The sequence below is a fragment of the Siphateles boraxobius genome, unplaced genomic scaffold (assembly GCF_051911475.1).
Source record: "Siphateles boraxobius isolate OS27281-9 unplaced genomic scaffold, OSU_SipBor_1 8, whole genome shotgun sequence".
Lineage (NCBI taxonomy): Eukaryota > Metazoa > Chordata > Actinopteri > Cypriniformes > Leuciscidae > Siphateles > Siphateles boraxobius.
Genome location: NW_027509208.1, coordinates 33888620 through 33912319, shown reverse-complemented (window position 1 = coordinate 33912319; position 23700 = coordinate 33888620). Strand labels below are relative to the sequence as shown.

The 23700-nt window shown below is 43.7% G+C and overlaps 1 protein-coding gene across 14 annotated transcripts in view; it reads right to left on the bottom strand.

Moving 5' to 3' along the window:
• lama2 (laminin, alpha 2) overlaps positions 1-23700 on the bottom strand; it is a 419939-nt gene that overhangs the window by 86704 nt on the left and 309535 nt on the right. For 10 of the 14 annotated variants that reach the window (XM_077221106.1, XM_077221108.1, XM_077221107.1 and 7 more), the window contains 6 exons: positions 23390-23524; positions 15890-16014; positions 15620-15706; positions 15232-15425; positions 7605-7747; positions 7097-7195 (listed from right to left, as the gene is read on the bottom strand). In XM_077221106.1, the coding sequence (XP_077077221.1) occupies positions 7097-7195; positions 7605-7747; positions 15232-15425; positions 15620-15706; positions 15890-16014; positions 23390-23524 (783 nt within the window). The remainder of the gene's footprint in view (positions 1-7096; positions 7196-7604; positions 7748-15231; positions 15426-15619; positions 15707-15889; positions 16015-23389; positions 23525-23700) is intronic. The other 4 variants (XM_077221110.1, XM_077221111.1, XM_077221112.1 and 1 more) reach the window with 1 other exon arrangement.

The following is a 23700-nucleotide window of genomic DNA, read 5'->3' as shown; positions in this document are numbered from 1 at the left end:
CCATGAATATTGTCCCGTCCAACAGCTTTACGAATATTAATCCTTTTAAGTTGTTTACATACATCTGCCCTGTTTACTTGGAGGGGGCACCCACCCTGTTCCCATTCAGTGACCGTGCCATCAATGTTGGTTCAAACCGTGAGAAAAAGGTGTTAAGTTCCTCTGGGAGAGAGGTTGATACCTCCACCACCCTATCTGTGTTCCCTTTACAGTCCGTAATGGCTCTCAGACCACTCCACATGTTTCTGGTGTTGGAGCCCTGATATAGAGATTCTATTTTTGTTCTGTATTGTTTTTTTTTCACTCTTAATGGCCTTCCTTAAATTGCGTTGTGATTCTTTGTACTTATCCATATTGCCTGAATTAAATGCTGTAGTCCGTGCCCTTAGCATAGTACGTATTTCCCTATTGACCCATGGTTTTTGATTGGGAAATGATCTTGAGGTTGTTCGTGGTAAAATATCCTCAATGCATTTGCCAATAAAACGGGTCACAGTCTCTGTGTATTCGTCAATGTTTCCCCTAGATGATTCCCGGAACATATTCCAGTCCGTGGTGAGGAAACAATGACGTAGTTCAGCTTCTGATTCGGCCGTCCAGCGCTGAGTGGACCTCGTCACAGGCTGTTGTTGTTGAAGCTTCTGTCTGTATGCAGGAAGCAGCAGCAGTATCGACACGTGATCTGATTTGCCGAAAGCAGGACGGGGGAGGGCCTTGTATCCATGCGGAAAAGGGGACTAAACATTGTCCAGTATATTTTCACCTCGTGTCGGAAAGTTAACATGCCTTTTGAACTTCGGTAGTACTTTCTTCGGATTCACACCGTTGAAGTTGCCCGCAATAATAAAGGCAGCATCCGGATGTGAACATTCAAGCCCATCGATAGCACAAAAAAGTTCGTCAAGCTCAGACCTGGCATCAGCTTGCGGGGGAATGTACACAGCTGTCAAAATCACTGATGAAAACTTGCGGGGTAAATAGTAAGGACGACATTTGATCGTAATATGCTCCAGATTAGGAGAGTATCCTTTAGAAATACAGTACACATCCGAGCACCAGAGGTTGTTTACCATAAAGCAAACAACACCCCCCCTGCTCTTACCGAACTCTGCCGTTCGATCCTGCCGATGGACAGATAGCCCGCCCGGAGCAATAGCCGCATCTGGGATTGATGGTTCCAGCCAGGTCTCAATGAAAACCAGGATGTTACAGTTCTTGGTGTCCCTCTGGAAAGTTAACCTGGACCTTAACACGTCCAGCTTGTTGTCTAATGACTGGACGTTCGCCAGGAGAATGCTCGGGAGGGGAGCACGATTTTTCCGCAGCCGCAGTCGAATCAGGACTCCTCACCGCTTCCTTCGTTTACGTAGTATTCCAGGTGATTGTACAGGTAAGCATATCAATGGATATTTCAAGGAGTTTGCCGAAATAGACCTTCTAGACGATAATGTAAGTTCCAGAGCAGTTTTAAGGGGCACCCTATGGCACCCTCGTCCCGATCTTTGGAACCTCCACGTGTGGTTCCTGGACGGGACGAGGAAGGTTTGAGTACCCTACCACCAGCGGTGGTGGCTACCATCACTTCCGCTAGAGCATCGTCCACTAGACATGCATATGCGTTGAAGTGGAACCTCTTCCTCACCGAGAAGACTCCAGGATATGCCCGATCAGTGTTGTGCTTTCCTTCCTGCAAGACGGGTTGGAGCGAAGGCTGTCTCCCTCCACCCTGAAAGTGTATGTTGCCGCTATCCCCGCACATCACGATGCAGTTGAAGGTAAGTCCATTGGAAAGCACAACCGGATCATCAGGTTCCTGAGAGAAGCGAGGAGACTATATCCTCCTCGCCCTCCTCTCGTTCCCTCTTGGGATCTCTCAGTGGTTTTAACTGCCCTGCGGAGTGCTCCCTTTGAGCCCTTGCAGTCAGTGGAGCTTAAGTTCCTGTCAAGGAAGACAGCGCTCCTGATTGCATTGGCCTCCATCAAGAGGGTAGGGGACCTGCAGGCATTTTCCGTTGACGAAGCGTGCCTGGAATTCGGGCTGGCTAACTCTCACGTGATCCTGAGACCCCGGCCTGGATACGTGCCCAAGGTTCTTACCACTCCCTTTCGGGACCAGGTGGTGAACCTGCAAGCGCTGCCCTCGGAGGAGGCAGACCCAGCCTCAGCACTGCTCTGTCCAGTGCGCTCTCTTCGTGCCTACGTAGAAAGGACGCAGTGTTTCAGGACCTCAGACCAGCTCTTTGTCTGTCATGGTGGGAAACTGAAGGGAAAGGCTCTCTCCAAGCAAAGGTTGTCTTACTGGATAGTGGACGCCATTGCTTCGGCTTACCAGCAGCAAGGTCGACTGTGCTCCCTTGGTGTGAAGGCCCACTCCACTCGGAGTCTGGCCTCCTCTTGGCCAGACTCCTCCAGCACTCGGTTCCTCCAGCACTGTTGACGTCAACGCCAAGGTTATGCCTCCGGCAGCTTTCGCAGTTGGCTAGGTGCCTCCATGTGCATGGTCCCCCCACTGGGTTACCCCCACATGTGTATTTCCACTGTAAGCCTCTCTGAGCATGTGTCTTTCCCTCGGCAAGCCACCTTGCCACCCCTGGAGTTGAAAGGTTCCACCCTACGGGATGGACACTCCAGTGTTCTCTGTATGTTACCCACTCTCAGGCCATACGTGTATTCCTAAGACCTACCTTCGAGTGGGCATGGTTTGCATATTTCCACTGAGATATGCTCCCCAGTGTACCTTGGTATTCCTGTGTTAAGTTGGAGTCCTTCGTCCGTGCCAGTCTCACGACAGGGAGCTCACACTTACGCAGGGCACTGGAAGACAGCCGAGAAGTGGCGTGATTATACTGGTATCCCCATTCGTTGTCATCTGACGTAACTAGGAGTGACAATGAAAGGGAACATCTCGGTTACGTATGTAACCCTCATTCCCTGAGTAGGGAACGGAGACGTTACGTCTTCCACTTCTGCTGTTCCGCTGGAACGCCGAGTTCAGTCTTGGCTCCTCAGCAGGAAAACATATCTGCATGTTTCCAGCGTCCTTCCTTATATACCCACGAGGTGGGGCGGAGCTACGCTATGCAAATTCCGCAGACCCATGGCATGTCTTTGACATTGGCTCGTTTTTTAACACTCGAAGGTGATAGGCTTCTAAGCAAAACCCCCATTCATCGTCATCAGACATAACACCTCTGTTCCCTACTCAGGGAACGAGGGTTACATTCGTAACCGAGACATTATGTATAAGATGAACATTTTTATTTTACCTTAAAATTACAAATTGAGTTAATTTCATTTAAAAAGCACCTGCTGTGGCATCTTTGTTTTACTCGTTGCACTACACATTATTTGATTTAAAGGTGGGGTATGTGATTTGGAAAACGACCGGCAGATTTTGAAAATACACAATTCAAATGGTCCTACCTTCTTTCCTCCAACACTGGCTATAGCTCCAACCATTTGAAGTACATGGAATCGCAATCATGCATGAGCGAAAATTCAGATGCGCGAGAGATTTTAATGATGATTTACTACTAATCATGGAACCGGCTTTACTGACGAGATGCGCTTGCGTCCCGAATTTTAAGTGTGCGCACGAAGGGGGTCACGCGCACTGGGGGGAGGGGGGTGTGGTGCAACCGTTTGATTGACGAAGATTCTCGGTGGTCTTGGAAATGATTTGCTGGAGTTTTTCGAGTCCTGCCTGTTCCACAGATGATTAAATTGCTTAATTTTCATTTCAGTGCTTCTAACTCAGTGGCTGTAAGTGGGTTAGGAATAGGATTTCAAGTTATTTTGAAAAAATGGACAAAAAAGAGAATCACATACCCCACCTTTAACATTTTGGAATAATTTATTTATTTCGGTTTTATTTAGTTTCACTGGTAAAGACCCTTTTTCTTTACAATGAAATTAAAGACAAAAACAAATGCTGAATGAATGCTGATTAAGTAGCCTAACATCTTTGTTTGGATTGTTGAATGAATGTGTGTTGATTGTGTTGTTTGGGTTGCAGAACTATGCAGTTGCTGCATTTCACATGGTTACAGTTAATGTTTGAATTTAAGGCTAGTTTTATGTACTTTCAAGTCTAACCGAAATTAAAAACAAAAGCTAAATGCTGATGCTAAATGTCAGCACCTATATCGAATGTGCTTAATGCGCAGTTACTGCCGTTAATTCCAGATGATTACAATTATTGATATTTTTTCAATAGCCCAAAGCCAGTTTGGTCTGTTAAATACCAAATAAACATCTTGTTTATTGTTTATCTTCCATTCTTTCTTGTTTGTTGCTTAAAGAAAATAAAACCGGAAATCGGTATCGGAATCGGACAGTTTGCTTGTAAAAAAAAAAATCGGTATCAGAATCGCCCATGAAAAATCATAATCGGTGCATCACTAGTAGCTGCGCCCCAAACTCTTGTTCTGCTGCAGTAGTCACATCCCCAACTCCCCGTCTGCTACAGTAGCCACACCTCAAACTCTTGGCCTCCTTTATTAGCCATGCCCCAAACTCTCTGTCTGCTACAGTAGCCACACCCCAAAATCTCAGTATGATATAGTAGTCATGCCTCAAACTTTTGGCCTCCTTTAGTAGCCACGCCCCAAACTCTCATTCCGCTACAGTAGCAACGCCCCAAACTCTCATTCCGCTACAGTAGCCACGCCTCAAACTCTCATTCCGCTACAGTAGCCACGCCTCAAACTCTCATTCTGCTACAACAGCCACACCTCATACTCTTGGCCTCCTACAGAAGCCACGCCCCAACTCTCAGTCTGCTACAGTAGTCATGCCTCGAACTCTTGGCCCCCTTTAGTAGACACGCCCCAAACTCTCATTCTGCTACAGTACCCACGCCCCAAACTCTCATTCCGCTACAATAGCCATGCCCCAAACTCTCATTCTGCTACAGTAGCCACGCCTCAAACTCTCATTCCGCTACAGTAGCCACGCCCCAAACTCTCATTCTGCTACAACAGCCACACCTCATACTCTTGGCCTCCTTTAGTAGCCACGCCCCAAACTCCCAGTCTGCTAGAGTAGCCACACCCCAAACTCTCATTCTGCTACAACAGCCACACCTCAAACTCTTGGCCTCCTACAAAAGCCTCGCCCCAATCTCTCAGTCTGCTACAGTAGCGACACCTCACACTCTCATTCCAGTACAATAGCCACGCCTCAAACTCTCATTCTGCTACAGTAGCCACGCCTCAAACTCTCATTCCGCTACAGTAGCCACGCCCCAAACTCTCATTCTGCTACAGCAGCCACACCTCAAACTCTAGGCCTCCTACAGAAGCCACGCCCCAATCCCTCAGTCTTCAACAGTAGCCACGCCCCAAAGTCTTGGCCTCCTCCAGTAGCCACACCCCAATCTCTCAGTCTGCTACAGTAGCCACGCCCCAAACTCTCGGTCTGCTACATTAGCCACGCCCCAAACTCTCAGTCTGCTACAGTAGCCACGCCCCAAACTCTTGGCCTCCTCCAGTAGCCACACCCCAATCTCTCAGTCTGCTACAGTAGCCACACCTCAAACTCTAGGCCTCCTAAGCCACACCTCAAACTCTAGGCCTCCTACAGAAGCCACGCCCCAATCCCTCAGTCTGCAACAGTAGCCACGCCCCAAACTCTTGGTGTCCTCCAGGAGCCACACCCCAATCTCTCAGTCTGCTACAGTAGCCACGCCCCAAACTCTCAGTCTGCTACATTAGCCACGCCCCAAACTCTCAGTCTGCTACAGTAGCCACACCCCCAACTCTCAGTCTGCAACAGTAGTCATGCCTCAAACTCTTGGCCTCCTTTAGTAGCCACGCCCCAAACTCTCAGTCTGCTACAGTAGCCACACCTCAAACTCTAGGCCTCCTACAGAAGCCACGCCCCAATCCCTCAGTCTGCAACAGTAGCCACGCCCCAAACTCTTGGCCTCCTCCAGGAGCCACACACCAATCTCTCAGCCTGCTACAGTAGCCACGCCCCAAACTCTCGGTCTGCTACATTAGCCACGCCCCAAACTCTCAGTCTGCTACAGTAGCCACACCCCCAACTCTCAGTCTGCAACAGCAGTCATGCCTCAAACTCTTGGCCTCCTTTAGTAGCCACGCCCCAAACTCTCATTCTGCTACAGTACCCACGCCCCAAACTCTCAGTCTGCTACAGTAGCCACACCCCAAACTCTCATTCTGCTACAACAGCCACGACTCAAACTCTTGGCCTCCTACAAAAGCCACGCCCCAATCTCTCAGTCTGCTATAGTAGCCATGCCTCAATCTCTCATTCCGTTAAAATAGTGACGCCTCAAACTCTCATTCTGCTTCAGTAGCCACGCCTCAAACTCTCATTCCGCTACAGTAGCCATGCCCCAAACTCTCATTCTGCTACAGCAGCCACACCTCAAACTCTAGGCCTCCTACAGAAGCCACGCCCCAATCTCTCAGTCTGCTTAAGTAGCCATCCCCCAAACTCTTGGCCTCCTCCAGTAGCCACGCCCCAATCTCTCAGTCTGCTACAGTAGCCAAGCCCTAATCTCTCGGTCTGCTACGGTAGTCACGCGCCAATCTCTCAGTCTGCTACATTAGCCATGCCCCAAACTCTCATCTGATACAGTAGCCACGCCTCAAACTCAAACATGAGGCAATTTAACACCGTCTCCTGTGAAGATTTCCAGACTCTGCTCTGGCTGTGTGCGTTCATGTGTCTTTGGTGTGAAAAAAAGCCTGGTTTTAGAGATGCTCTGAAGGGAGGGAGGGATCTTATGCTTTCAACTGCCTACTGTACCTTACATATAATGTATTTTAACATAAAAAATCTTTAACTAAAAATATCAATGTCTATAAAAAACAACAACAAATGCATTAGACTCAACTAAGGCCAGCAGGAGATGTTTGCATGCATGTGCTTTCAGTTATTACAACATTTTATGCTGAATTTAAACAAGAAATGTGTGAATTTTTGCACACATATATTTGTAAATGGTTACTGAACAAGTTTTTGTGAACCAGTGTCTCTGTTGCAGACTCCACACTCCTTACTGAAAGCACTGAATAAATCAGGAAAGCATACAGGCCCTGAAGTTCAACGTGTGTTTGTAACTCACCCGGCTGAGCAGTTCGTCCATTTCGGTGACCAGACTACCCAGGTTACTGTCGGCCAGCTGCAGCAGTCTCTCTGGCGCTCTCTGTGGGGAAAGCATGTGCTGCAAAGACAGGAGAATGATAAATTATTATCATGAGCATATGACTGACAGGTGGAGTCATGTCACCATGGAAACCAGGATGACACAGGAGTGATGTCCATGAAGTTTCTGGCCAAGAGGCTTCATTTGACATCACTGAATTATGAAATTTGATGAATAATTCCAGAAGAGCCATACAAGCAAAACATTTTATCATCATTTGTAAACAGCTCAAATATAGATGCTAATTAGCACTAGTCAGCATATTTCCTGTTTGCAATTGAGTTTATGAATCTGTGGTAGACATAGGTAGTATCTTTTTAAATGCAATAATGCATCCATATATTAGTAACAGTAAAAATCATTGTGACTGTTGAATTCTCAGGATGGGTTTGTCTTTTTGAGCCCTTATGCAGCCCAACATGCTCACCTTCAGGTCCTCTGTCATGTTCTCGAATCGATAGAGCACTTTATATGGCAGGGGGAGGGGCAGAGTGAGATTGACACTGCCAATCAAACGCAGCAGACGCTCCATGTCACGAATCAAGAGCCCTGTGCAGTCATCATCACATGCTGAAACACAGAGACTAAGATCAACACATGACAACACATCAGACTCCAACAGTATCACATGCACATAGACTCCCACAGGCAGAGTTCACACTACAAACTGTTCACACTGCATGCTATATCCATTAGAAGCCAACATACAAGTTCACACCTAAAAGCCCCTCAGATAATCATATGCATGATCAAGGGTCAAGGTTCAATGGTCCATTTGTGCTGCATCAATATGGGAACATTAGTGGACAGTAACAAAGTATTTTAACTCACTGACTGTAAATACTTCATTCAGGTACAGTTACTTATCAGAGTATTTTCATCTTGAGAAAGGCTTACCTTTACTATACTACTACAATCATGCTGTTCCGCATTACTTCCAAACTAAATTAATAATAATGATATCTGACTCGTGAAAAACTCCTTCCTTTGACCCAATAATCTTATTTCAGCTAGTTGCCAAAGCAACATTTCTCATTTTCAATTAGTTTACCTTGATTTACTAAAATAACCTAAACTAAAACAAAATGAATACAAACTATATAGACATTACATTTAAAACAAAACAAAACAATAACTAATAAAAATGACAAAATGACTAAAACTTAAATTAAAATAAAAACAGATAATACAAAAATGGCTGTATATAAATAAGGTGCATGACAAAGAATTAAAAAAAAGAGTAGTTTTAAACTTAACAGGAACTGAATAAGGTGTAGGGTTAATTAATCAATGATCAGGAACAAAGGCAAGAGGAACCAGAGCAAACAAAACTAAAACAGAATGAAACTGTTACAGTAGCTCCCCCTTCTGGAAGCAGTGTCATTGAGCCATAACGAGTACACTTGAGGAATGAGGGAGGGGGCTTTGGAGGAGGACGTGGAGCTGGTGATGGGCAGGGAAGAGGAGGGGTTGTTGGAGACACCATAGTGGAGCTTCGGCTGAAGGGCTGGCTAGAACCCGGGTGCCAACTGATAGAGCAACAGCCCAGAGAGGCCGACGGGCCTGGGTGGAGACATGGGCCTGGGGGCCCGAGGTGAGCGGGGATTCAGCCTTACACTGAGGTGGTGGATGCCGGAGGGAGGAAATTTCTGGATGGGACCAGCGAAGACGGTGAAGATTCGAGGGTAGGGGCCTGGGAGGGAACTTGGGTCTGCAGACTACAGATCTACCAGGCACAGGTCCGCTCCTGGCTCTGAGATGTACTGAGACACATTCAAAAACAAGACATGAGTCTTGAAGCTGACATCTGCCTAATGAAACTGAAAACTATCTTCAGTAAAATCTTTCTTCAATTTATTATAATTGACCCTTCGCAAAGACCCGCCCCCCTTAGTTACTGTCGCTATGTCTGACAAGCTATGCCGCTCTCACGCACACACCATGTTCTCACGCAGTGAAAAATACATTGCGGATCAGAGAGGAGACTGACAATACGCTGACAGACAGGACAGACCAGGTTACTTTTCGGTTACTTTTGATATTAAACATATTAAACAAAGTCTCACCTTTCAAATTTGGTCATTTTTAAAAAGAAATTTAAACAATAAATACCGTTTTGTGGCTCTTTAATGTGTCGTGACAGATCGCTGTAGCGCCTCAGTTAAAGCTGCTCGTGAACCGATAATCTCTTCCTTCTAGTTCACTTATAGCATCAAATAAACATGAATGAAAATGTTTGAAAAAAGGAATGTTGTTTTAACCGCGGAAAGCATGGGCGGCGCTAGGATCGAGGGGCTAGCAGGTTGTTCAGCACCCCCAAGAAAGACCAAAGCACCCCGATAGCACCCCCAAACATAATGTCTTGAATCAATTATATTCAGGCTGTATTCTATGGAAGCAGCATGGTGAAGAAAAAAGAAAACTTATCTTGTTATTTCGAGATATCAAGTCGTTATTTCAATATAATATATCCTTATTTCGACATAATAACGGGTTTTCCTGCATTGAATTTTTTTTTGCGGTTGCCAAAGCTAATTTTTGTCCCGCAAAGCCTTTTCTGATCGGTGAGTGATGAAGAATAGAATGACTGCTTCTCTTGACAGGGCGCAAACGAGCAGAGAGAGAGAGAGAGAGAGAGAGAGAGAGAGAGAGAGAGAGAGAGAGAGAGAGAGAGAGAGAGAGACAGAGAGAGAGAGAGAGAGAGAGAGAGAGAGACAGAGAGAGAGAGAGAGAGAGAGAGAGAGAGAGAGAGAACGCACCGGCCGCGCGCGCGCACTCTTCAAACAACACAAGGCCTGTGTTGCTCTCTCTCTCCCTCGCGCATATTAATCAAAATCAATTGACACGATAGTAAAAGGTCGGAAGACCGCAGTTTCACGTGGAGCATTTGGAGATTTTTTTCTCCTGAATTACCGCGGTGTGTGAATTGTGCTAAAAAAAACACGTTGCCCTACCTTCTCTAAAAAGCGTTCCGCCCATTCAGCTGACATAAACCACATTTCACTAAACGATAAAACCTATCCAGTGATTAAATGTTTTCTGTATTGACGCAAATCTTGTGGGATGTCCTAAACTGCCGAGATAATCACACTGGAGCACATCTCATCATAAATTTTGCTCATTTAAATAATTGTGCGTGTGTGGAGCCTAATATATATATATAATTGCACAGCTCCCCCTGTCAATGATCTAGCACCCCCTCAGCACCTGCGTTAAAAATTATCTGGCGCCGCCCCTGGCGGAAAGGTGTCAGTATATTCAGTTTTTCAAGTTCAAATCCTCCCATGTTAATCTACTAACTCACCTGACTGCTTTGTCGGACAAAATGGCGGATGGCGAAGTATGATTGGTCAGATCACCTGTCAATCAAGCTCCCTGCGAAGGGTCAATTCTGACTCTTGTCTTAAACTGTACTTTTAACTACTGGTCTTAATTATATCTGGTCCTTGGGTCTTTAACTGTAAATCCCTTAACAGTTAATGGTTCTGGGACAAGATCGGGCTCGCATGCTGTGAGGGGAAGGTCTCCATGCCGGAGCATCCAGCCCAAATACTCCAGCAAATTCCGGTGTTCTAGGAGGAGGAGGAGGAGGAGGCACCACACTGGTGAGTCCATCATTATTATTTTGACACCATGTTCTGTTACGGGTGACTGTGTATAAATAAGGTGCATCGCTAAGAACTTCAGCAAGGAGTAATTTTAAAGTGTCCCTCTATCAATCAATCTCTCTAAATCCCTCCTTTCCACGAGCTACTCTGCTCTGATTGGCCAGACTGCTCTGTCTGTTCTGATTGGTTTACCGCGTACAGCGCGCGTGTCGAAAACAAAAACACCCATTGCCATAACAACGTCAGCTGTGCGTGTGCTGAGGCTTCCTACACCGTAAACTATACACAGTAACGGACAATGACGTCGATTTTACCATATCAATTCTCTTGGTCGGCGTTACGTCACAAATCATGTGACCTGCATAGCAACAAGTCGCCGCCATGTTTGAAGGGTTAAACATACCGAAGGCAATGCCCGAGGCAAATCAAAAAGATATCTATTCACATAAGTTTTTCTTTGGATTATGTTAGTTATGGATACTAACGGACTACTTTGTATTAATGATGAATGATATCTGTGTATGCGAATGTATGTCGGTTGTGAGAAGTGAATGTAATGAAACACTCATATAAAGCGATTTGTGACTAGCTAACGTTACATGTCTGTGAAAGGCGCTAGCAGCTATATGAATACAGATCTTCTTCTTCTATTACAGAATGTCTTATCAATATATAGAAAGTCTCCTAGCGCCTGCATTGACCAGGTACCACAGAAAGCTGTCGCTTGTAGGTTTAGCATTACAATCTTGTCCCTATCGGCATCCAGCTGAGTCCTGGGAGAACAACCCAAAAGCATGGCCCAGGCTCCAGACATATACAATTACCTCATCAAATCCCCTGGTATGAACACCATGTGTACATACCATGTGTCCTACACTTGCAGTCATGTTTAAATACCCATCAAGCATCGATTACATTAACTATGTAATCGATTTTTTATTCATTAAAAAAACAAAAAACTGTTCATTCAAAAGCACTGTGTTACAAAGTGGCTGTAATGAGCTTAGTCTGTAAGTGGCACAGCTTGTACAATGTCAGTGAGGGACACAGTTTTTTCAAAAAAGCCAATAAAGGCTAACTGCATAAATGTATGTATTCTCATTCTTGAGAATCCGAGCGTGAGTCCGATGATCAAACATTGGAAGAACTAGTTATTCAACCCGAACCTCCATCGCAAGGACGACTCGAGCAGGACGTTTCTCAGTGATACACTACTCAGTTTGAGGAACATCATGAGATATTACAACTGTAATTCCTCATCATCAGCATTAACAAGTGCATGTCCATCAACAAACCGACTATTTTACTTGTACTTATTTATTTACCGAGTATTTTGCTAATTTATTGCGGTGAACATGTGGAAACTGTATCAATAACAGTGCATACATTAGCCGAGCTCTAGCGTGAATGACTGATGTAACATAAACGTTCATAAAACAAATCTTGCTCCATGCTTAATCTTTACTCAAAGTAGTGAGAACAACAGACAATCTGCATTAATAGACACAGTTTTAGGTAATAGTGGCCCACACCACAACTGATCAGCAGAAGTATTTCAGTTAGACAGTTATAATGCGAGTTAACCAGTTAACAGGAGACCAACACAATATAAAACTCAAAACTAAGTATTTTAGTTCTCAAAACTCAAAACTCACGCCATCTTTCAAGAGCAAGCATTTTGCGAATCCTGCATTGAACTTGAAAGATTTGAGAAGCAGTCGTAAGTAAAATAAAGGGAACATAGCAAAGTTTTAGGATTATACTGCTGTGGTATCGTGGGTAAAGATGAATTTTAACCACTGATTCTTCACATGCTCGTCCTTGGGCAGTGAAAAAAAATGGCTTTACCTTTGTAGAGCACAGCATCTTCTAGACATGATGCTATCCAGTATCTACAGGAATCAGCTGCCGGTTTGAGGTTCAAGTTTTCCCTGGTGTATGCGCGCGCAATAAGTGGGCGGGCAATATGCTAATGTTTCGGCTTGACGTCACAACGAAATGGCTTAGGATTCGTTTGAAAAACAATTAATTTCATTGACTCAGAGTCGACTCTTACTTTTGAAAGACAATAACTTTATATACGGTTCACTTTCAGAAAAAGTTTGAAACTTTGCAGGATGTTTTCATTCACTTAGAGCTATGTTACACACTACATGAAAGAAAATTTTCAAAAATCCATAATAGGGACTCTTTAATCCAAAAATAGCGAATACACAGGAGCAACAATAAATAAATTGAGATCAAATGAGATCAATCACTTAATCAGACAGTCCTGCCCTAAACTCCCTCCATTAGCTGAGTGAGTATTTGCAGTTTCATTTTTTGACATTAGTCATATAGAAATTACACACTTGAGCTAAACTAGTAGTACAATTTGTAAGTGAAAATTAAAAAGTAGTACAAATACATATACTGGAGTAATATTTGAGCAGAGCATTACTATCCACCCTGTCTGTGAAAATAAATAGGGTAGGGTTAGTGTGTGTGTGATGGGTAGGTTTAGAGGAGGGTTAGTGTAAGGGGAGAGAATATAGAGTTTGTACAGTATAAAAACCATTACGTCTATGGAATGTCCCCATTTAGATAGCTGAGTAAACATGATTTTGTGTGTGTGTGTGTGTGTGTGTGTGTGTGTGTGTGTGTGTGTGTGTGTGTGTGTGTGTGTGTGTGTGTGTGTGTGTGTGTGTGTGTGCGTGCGTGTGTGTGTGTGTGTGTGTGTGTGTGTGTGTGTGTGTCTGTGTGTGTGTGAGAGAGAGAGGGCACACGCTGTCTAAAAGGACAACCATGTTAACTGCCAAGGATGGACAGGTCCTGGGGCAAGAATGCTGTTGAATGTTATTGGCCTCTTTTGTCTTCCATCCTGTGCTATCACAACATCACTTGCACTCATCCAATATCCCTGCATATTCTCCATTCACCTGCCGAGTCCCCGAGCACCTCTCTCTTTATTTCTCTCTCTCTCGATTAAACGTGAACACGGTGGAAACTCCAGGGAGAAGGACTTCTCAAGTGTGAAATTTAACACAGAGTGTGAAACAGCTCCTGGCCGCCTATTATGAGTGTCTGACACGCCACAAGCGATAGTGTGAGGAAAGAAAGACACCAACAGGCGTGTGGCTCTCGCTGCGGACAGAAAGTGCTGCTCAATTTAACCTCTGGAAAAAATGGAGCTATTAAGATTTCTTGCAAGGAAGTCTTTTCACGCAAAACGCAAAGTGAGTAAAGGTGCGAAAAGACCTGAAAAGAAAAAACGCTGCACTAAAGAGTTCATGAAAGTAAAATCTGAATTACGAATCCTTACAGCAGGATGGTGCCTCTCTATTAAAACATTATTTTTACATGTTCCTCAGGGTCCCAATTCCCAAACATGTTTTTATGTTACCTGATAAAATCAGTTTATTACACATCCCTTTAAACGTTAAATTAAGAATAATTTAATTATAGTTATATCCACTTTAAAGTGATTTAGCTGCTGCAAACACACCCGATACAGTAATTCATGTGACACACAGAGATCAATAAAATCATCATAATATTTATATTATATAATTATTATTTAAAATGTAATATATTATAAATTTAAATTGCAAATATAAAATAGACCAAGAAAGACATACATTATTATTGCAACAATACTATTGTACTGTAAAATAAATAATTATATACAATTTTTATTTAATAATAATAATAATTATTATTATTACTACTATTAATAACTTTTACATTTTTATAATTTAAAGTATACTGATTTCAATTTAAATTATATAAATAGATCAATACAAATATATTACTATTCCAACAATACTTTTATATTGTAAAATAAATAAATAAATCAACAAAAAAGTATTTAATAATAATAATAATATCTTACAAAACAATAGTAAAATGACAATTATTTCCAGCTGTCTAGAGGGTAATTTTTTCTCAGGAAGGAAAACACTGAAATCTGTATTAACAGAAAAAAAACCCTGATATATGTTTGATGTTGGATTATGCAACACAAATTACGCATAACTCATACCCAGAGAAACACATGCATAATTACTCAATCTGTCCAGTCAACCAACACAAAAGGATCATAAAAAACATGATCGCTGAAAGACATTTGAAACACAGTGGTGAGGAGCAGGTGCTACGGCACACATCACAGCAACACAATCTGATCTCTCCAAGCTCAGCCAACAATTACAGGAAAAGTAAACAGTCATTTTGTGAGGGGAAATCGGAGCATGTCTAATTAAAATGTTGTTTGTTTTGGCTGCATCTCTCCTCTGTTATTAGTGTTTATGGTAGAAGAAACAAAGACATGGAGGGAATAAACCAGATCAACTTATCTTGGCCAATAATATTCATTCACATATGGAAGTCTTAAAGGTACGGTAGCAAAAAAAGCTCAGGGTCAGAGAGAGTCTGGAAACTGTGTGTTAGTGCAGGGGTGATACGTACACACGATGCCCTCAGGGACACACACATGCCTCTCCATGCACCGGTCACACTTCAGTCCGCTGGCACCGGGACGGCACCTGCACTGTCCGGAGCGCGGGTCACACACTGAGGGAAATGCACCATATGCATCGCACTTACACTCCTCGCAGCGGCCGCCCAACACACTCGGGTCACCGTGGAAGCCAGGAGCACACCTGAGGACACCCGAATGCTATTAAACTTTCTTTTTTTAAATAATGTAAATTACTGCTTTTATTTTTGATTCTCCTCACTTTAAACAATGCAGAAGGCCGTGGGAAATGCATGCATATTTGTTTTAACACATTTTGGACAGATTCAGCTATGTAAGTAACGAGTTGTTTTACAGCCTTTGGAGAATTGTCTTCACCTTTCACAGTGTTTCCCCTCGTAGCCGTCGGCACAGGCGGTGCAGCGGTAGCCATTATAACCCTCCCTCTCACAGGCGGGACTGAAGCTGAGAGACAGAATGGGACAGTTGCTGCATGCAGACTTATCACAGATAAAGTCTGTTTGTGTGAGTGTGCGTGTGTGTGAGTGTGTGTCTGTGTGTGCGTGAGTGTGTGTGTGTGTGTGTGTGTGTGTGTGTGTGTGTGAGAGTGAGTGAGTGTGTGGGTGCGTGTGGGTGTGCGTCTCATACTTGTTCTCTGGGTTGAGCAGTGGACAGGCACAGGGTTTGCAGTCATCAGGAAAGCCCCTCACTTCCCCATAAAACCCTGCAGCACATCGCTCACAGCGATCTCCTTCTGTGTTATGCTGACAATCCTAGAAAGAACAAAACACTATTAATAACATGTAAAAATGCTGTTATAACGAAGGCTGCAAATTTGAACCATTTAGTGTGATTAATAACAAAAGAAAATCATAATAAACACAAACTAAAATTCCATAATAGGAAATGCATGGTATAATAACAGAATGAAATAGTTCCCTTTCAGTCGCTCCCGTTCGACGTAACGTCGACGAAGTGTGTTCGTAAGATGAAATGATGGCTTAAAGGCTGCTTCCGCCTTCCATGCCATGCCGCTTCTGCAGGTCCACCAGGCCCAAGTGCTCATGGACATGAACGAGCTCCTCTGGGAGCTCCGTGTGGCAACTGAACTCGCTCTCCAAGCGACGAAAGAAACCACACGTTCAGACGGTCAGGCGATGTCCACCTTTGTGGTCCAGGAGCGCCACCTTTGGCTCAACCTGGCAGGCATGAGTGACACCGATAAATATCGGTTCCTGAATGCCCCTCTCTCCCAGGTTGGGTTATTCGGCGACACGGTCGAGAGCTTCGCCCAACAGTTCTCGGCTGCCCAGAAACAGACAGAAGCCATCCGACACATCCTGCCCCGGCGGACCGCTGCTGCTCCCACCAGTCCGCAGACCCTCCGTCCGCTCGTCGCCGAGGTTGACCTCCTGCGGCGTCCTCCGCTCCCGCGAAGCCTCAGCAGCAGCAGCCACCATCCAGGCCTCAGCATGGAGCAGGCCGTAGGAAGTCGACCACACTCGTCCAGGCCGCTGCCAAACCAGGAGTCAAGCGGAGGTGCAAACGACCCTGAGATGGGCGACCCAGAGGTGGATCAAGTTGCTCTTCAGGAGATGGTGAACGCGCTGCTCCTTCCCCTGGTGGAGGGTCGGGCGGAGAACCTTTTGCTTCCTTTTCTTTCTGTTCCACAGGCCAGTGGTACCCACAATTTCAACAAAAGAGCAATTTCTGAAACCTTTGGGCTTGGCGGCCGACGACGCTATGCCTTGTCACCCTCAAGCCCCTCTTTCATCGCCAGCGAGCAGCAGTGGCTGTGTCCCGGACTCACTGACGCCTCCGCACACTCACTCTGCCCTTTGACGGAAGCAGGTACGTGTTCCACTACACACTCAGACCCCACTCTGGGCCGCTATGCTGTCCGAGTCGGGTCCCTGCATTCCGCCGCACTGCCCCACTCCAGGTATGCCTGTGGTGCCATTGGTCCCACTTGCGCAGTGTCTGGGAGCCTGGCTAGCGCTTCCCAGCCCGTCTCGCTGGCTCATCCGTACTATCAGACTCGGCTGATCCGTACTATCAGACCTGTGTCTTAACGAAAGTCGCGGAGGCGGCCATTGCTCCCATGTGCGAGCGTGGTGTTCACATTCTCAACTACCTCGACGACTGGCTTATTCTCGCCCAGTCGATAGAGCAGTTGTGCGAACACAGGGACATGTTGCTCAGTCACCTCAGTCACCTAGGGCTTCGGGTCAACTGGGAAAACAGCAAACTCAACCCCGGGCAGAGGATCTCTTTTCTCGGTATGGAGTTGGACTCGGTCAACATGACATGTGAGGCCCGTGTCCAGTCAGTGTTGAACTGCGTGAGCACGCTCAGATGCAGAACAGCGGCACCACTGAAACTGTTTCAGAGGCTCCTGGGGCATATGGCATCTGCAGCAGCAGTAACGCCACTCGGATTGCTTGATATGAGGCCGCTCCAACACTGGCTCCACGATTGAGTCCCAAGATGGGCGTGGCTCGTGCCAGGTCCAAGTGATTCCACACTGTCGCCAAACTCTCAACTTGTGGTCGGACCCTTCGTTTCTCTGCCGTCACTGTGTGATGTAGCCTCCCCCTTCTCAGGCTGGAGCCACCCCAGTGACAATCCATATGTTGCACTGCCCCTCCAGCCAGTCCATATGTGTATTTTCCAAATGTTGCCTCTCTTCGGGCAGGATCTGGCTTCCGCAGCATCCCTCTCCCCTAGAAAGACACGCTTTCCAACTGTTATCCAGAGAGTTCCACTGTGTGGGGTATAACGGACGCAGACCTTCCGCCCCAGCCAGTTGGGGGTCTTAGAGTCTTACGTAGGGTGCTGGATGTGGCAGCAACCGTGGCGTTTTCCATGGGATCCCAATTACGTCCTCACGTCGTCGTTATGTCGAACGTGAGCGACTAAAAGGGAACGTCTCGGTTACTAATGTAACCCTCGTTCCCTGAAGGAGGGAACGGGAGACGTAACGTCCCGTCGCCACGGTTGCTGACTATCGCTGTACGGCTGTCACAATCTCGGCTCCTCAGTGAAAAACAATGAGTGCGTGCGTGCGCCCGCTTCCTGTTTATACCCGCGCTGCGGGGTGGGGTGCGTGATGCTTTTCATGAACGCCAACGTTCATTCGCTCGTTCTGTAGACACTCGAAGTTGATAGGGCTCCCTGAAGTGATCTCAATTACGTCGTCACGTTACGTCTCCTGTTCCCTCCTTCAGGGAACGAGGGTTACATTAGTAACCGAGACGTTTTTTAAAGTTTAATGACTTGTTACTTGACACTCTGCTTCATTTGCTCACCACAATAATGCATGGTAATGTCTGTGTGTTGGGGATATTTCTTAGCACATATTGATATATGCAATTAACTGAATTCAATTAAAATTGTTACCTGATTGACAGCTCAAAGTATAGCATATAATCACCATGGTGAAACTTGTAAAAAGATGCGTAAAGTTGCATTATGAAAACAGTTTAATTTAATGATGGAGCTAATTAATACAAATACAGCCTGTCTATAAGCACATGAAAACATTCACACAAAAATCTCTCTCAATCTAAATATAAATACATTAAAACATGACATACAGTACATAAATTTGCCCCAGTACAAAGATCTGCATTTCTTAAGTCTCACATCAAGAATGAGAAGTAAAAGCAGAGTCAGAGAAAGAAGTGTGGCAGAGGAGTGGCAGCTTTCAGAGAGAGAGAGTAATCAGACTGCTGAAGCTGCGCTTTACTGGTCCGTGTCACTCGGAAACTTTCATTAACTTCCTGTGTACCTCAATTACTCAAATTACCCCCCCCTACACACTCGTTTACCATTTTCAATTTGCGAAAGCCCGTAAAATGCAAATGATATTGCTATTAGCATGCATGCGACTGAACGCAGAGGGCTGGCTGTTTACTGTTTGGAGAACAGTTGGAGAACTTCACTGGACTGAGCGAGTGTGTGTGTGTGTGTGTGTGTGTGTGTGTGTGTGTGTGTGTGTGTGTGTGTGTGTGTGTGTGTGTGTGTGTGTGTGTGTGTGTGTGTGTGTGTGTGTGTGTGTGTGTGAACTGCACTGGACTGACGGAATGATGAATTCAACAGATCTGATTCTTCTGGTGAAGTCTGGCACATTCCCCACATCTCCACAGTAAGTACATTTTTCAAGTATTTTTATTTTACTTTGCTACTAAGGCTGCAACAACGAATCGATAAAATCGATCAAAATCGATTATTAAAATAGTTGGCAACGAATTTCATTATTGATTCGTTGTGTCGCGTGATTATTATGCCAGTCAACTCATTTCAACATACTACTATTTGGTACGTACTAATTGTATTTTCGAATACTATTTATGTTTGAGTATAAATTAAAAAAAGTTGAGTGCGGAGCGGAGCAGATCTATGAGGCGCCAGACTGGACAAAAGCGAAGCGAACTCCGCGAGCGCGAGAGAGACCGAGTGTGTCCGTTATCGCGAGAGAGAGAACGAGTGTGTCTGCGTGGGAGCGACAGTGTGCGAAAGAGACTGAGGCCCAGTCCCAATTCGCATACTATCCGTCCTAAATAGTATTCGAAAATAGAATTAGAATTCCCAAATTGTAGTATGTTGAAATGAGTGTTCCGAAGATACCCGGATGGTCTACTATTTGCGGTCAGAATCCGAAGTGCAGATCGATGCACACTCTAACGGCACATATTGCCCACAACCCATCGCGTGTTGGACGAGGATTCGGTTAGAGCTACAAACACGAGTGAAAAGTGTTAAAAAACTACAGACATGGAGGACGAGCGAGTCCGGCGGTTATGTAGAGAGGTTTAGATAAAGGGGTTTGAGTGATTAATTATCAGTATCCAACCTGACGGAAATGTATTTATTCAACATTGTCTACATTATATTGCAGCAGCATTGTGAACTTTTGTAAAGATATGTTTAGCCATTACCTTTTAAATGCATCATTATATTCAAATTGCAAACACATGAGGAGGGTCTCCGCATGAAAGGGCAGTTTATGGTGACAGGATGCACGCAACAGATCTGTCCATTAAAGATGACGTGATAGTATGTCCCAAAGCTTGCCTACTATTTTGCTCACACTCAAAAGTATGTACTTTTTCTTCACAAAAAGAGTACATACTTTTAGGTTGTAGTATAAGTAGGCGAATTGGGACTGGGTGTATGCGTGTGAGAGAGACTGAGTGTGTCTGCACGCGAGAGAGACTGAGTGTGTCTGAGCATTAGTACATTGGTACTTACATACTACATAGTAATATATAATTACTATATAAGAGGCATGGAAGTTCGATAAATGGACAACAATATAAATAAAAACAACAATTAAATTCTTACCACTGAATTGGCAGACTGTGATTTGAATCAGATAGACAGAAGATGAAAACCCTTTCTTGTCTGTCCCAAGTACCACTACAAGGGGAATATTTTTTCCAATTTGCAGCACTGAATTTTTCAATCTTTAGTCTAAATGACTCAGAGAAACTTCACAATATGTTCGGAATGGATGAGCTGCAAAATACCTTACACACCATAGGAGGTGGTCAATCCATTGTATTTGTTTTTTTAATATTATTTTATATTGTATTTATATTTTAGATACATTGTATTTATAATTAACATTAGGATGGACTAGATCTATTATCTTCTGTTATAATTATTAGAGATGCATCTATTGATCGGCTGGTGACCGGAATTGGACGATTATCACTTGATCGGCCATATGCAGGTCAAATGCACTCTGGCGCCGCATGATTAACATCCCGCAACATCAGCATCACACGTGCACACGGAACGCACATGTAGCAAACCTCGTGAATTACGGCCGTTTCACACCGCAAGCGTGAGCAGCGTGTATTTTTTTTTTGTGTGCATGTTAATCAATGAGTGCATTTACTCCTGGAGCAGGAGCTTCGCGTGAGCGTCGAGCAGGAACGTCGCGTGAGCAGCAGTGAAGCTTGGTTTTTCGGCACAGAGTCTATTTTTGCTGCACTGCTCACGCTCAATTAAAATGAAAGCACACTTTTGATGGACAAAATAATTTCACACAAAAAGAACTGGAGTAGGCTATGTCAGAAAAGAAAATGAATTTTCTTTTTGAAATGAACACATTTTTTTAGTTGGATATTGGATGTGAAAAGAAGGAAATGGTTCTTTCATAACACTGCACTTTAGATGTGTGTGAATTTCCCACACTAGGAGTAATTTATATAGTTCTATTTTATAGCGATTACTGTTCAAAAAATGTTCTACGCAAAATGTAAAATGTTTTACTAAAGAAAAGAGAGAAAATAAATATTTGTGTGTGCTGTACAGTGGTTAGAAAACATGAAAAAATGTTAAAATCGGTATCAGCAGGTCAAACTCAATGAAAAACCAGAAATCGGCCTAGAAAATTGTAATCGGTGCATAATAATTATTATTATTGCCATTATTATTACTTATTATCCATGCGCGAGACTTGTCTTTTTTGTGCATTTGCTTGTCAAATAATGTCAAACGTTTTGTTAAAGATTATAACATCTTTGACAAAAAACAAAACAAAACACAAGTTTGTGACTGTGTGCATCTGTGAGTGTGAGAGTTTGTGAGTGTGTGCAAGTGTAGTGTAGAGAACAAGATCTGAAGTTCAAACAAATCCTGTTAAGTTTTCTGAATTTTTTCTTTCTTTATTTTTAATAAATTATTTATTGTTCTGACAGCTCAGGTCCCTTTAAACAAAAATATACATCTTTTTGTGCACTTTATTTTTAAACAGCCTATATATTTGGCAGATGTAAAGCATACGTACGTTTTTTGTGTTAGTCCATGTTTTTATTATTACTTTAACAGCTCACTTTAACAGCTTACTTTCTGAAGATTTTTTTTTGCACTGTGAATTTGCACTGTCAGTTCTGTTTTTGAATAAAGGGTTGGAAATGAATGCTTTATTTTATTATTTTTTTATCCGATTCATTGATTAATCGGAAAAAATAATCGACAGATTAATCGATTATTAAAATAATCGTTAGTTGCAGCCCTATTTGCTACATGTCAAAGCATAATATTGTACTTTTTACTCCACTACATTCCATAAAAACTTGTTAAATCTGAAATAATGTGATATGTGAAATCCATGTGAACGTGAAATAAAAACTGCAGAAAACTGAGACACTGTCACAGGTGATATTGATCCTGTCTTCAGTCCGTCTTCATCTTGTGACAGATGCGATAGCAACGTAAGATTCACCAACGATTCATTCCAATGAACCTGCTGAGTCCGTTCACAACAAATAAAGTGATTCATTCGTGAATCGTTCTAATCCATCTGATGGCGTGAAAAGTAAATCGCTAATGAATTTTAATACCGATTATTGTAAATGAAATAATTTTCTGGACACAACTCTGTTATTTGTGAACTAAATCTCCTGTAAAAGGCTGAGCTGTTTAAGCCCATTTAAATGCTTAAATGTAGACATGTTTGCATTTGTGTTTCACCATCTGTACGGTGATTGTAGCTAAAATAATGCAAATCAGCACCCATGCATCTTCCCCACACACTTGTCGCAGTTTCAAATGATATAAAACGTTCCTCTTAAAATGCATTTTGACCTATGTGACGTCTGTACATTGTATTTTTTTTACTATTTGTTCCCACATATTTGCACAAATCTTGGTTTCCCCCATTTTTTAAATACTACATGGTATATTATTTCACTTGTTTGCATACTTGAATTAACTTAAATTCATATTTTAGTATATTAATGTTCAATGTTTTGTTAGTGTATAATAAGTGTTTGTAATAAAATAAAAAAGTTTGCAATACAATAATGTAAGCCCAAACATGAGTACTTATACATTCTAATATGATATCTGTACTTGTACTCCATCCCCCACTGTCCACCGCAAAAATGTGGTTCTGTCATTGTTTGGCTCTCAAGTCAGGCCGGTTCTGAGAGCCGTTCAAAGATCCCTCAGCCCAAAACTGGCTCCAGCACCATTTAGTTGGCCATTCAATAACTTCATCTGTGCTTGTTATTGATATTGTTTCTGAGAGGTTCTGAACATACATCAGCCTAACAATGCCATAATTCAACTCTCCACCAGTGGCTCAAGGCACTCCAGCCAGAAAGGACTAAAACACTTTGGTGAGGGCGTTACCTGGCAGACGGCTGTTTCAGGATCACACGAGTCGCTGTGTTCATGGCACTGGCACCGAACACAGCTCCCGAAGCCGGCTCTGGATGCGGGTCCACCAGTGTGTACAGAGAGCCTGTAGAAGCCGGCCGCACACTCCTGCGCGAGACATCACACATACGGTTAATCACACACATACCTTTACAAGATTTAACAGCAACCAACTGCATGAGAAGTAGCTGATGATGAATCATTGAGCTGGTAAACATAAAGTCATGATGTGAAGCGCTTGTGCACTTTTTAGTAAATTTTCAGCTCAAGTTCATAGTTTTATT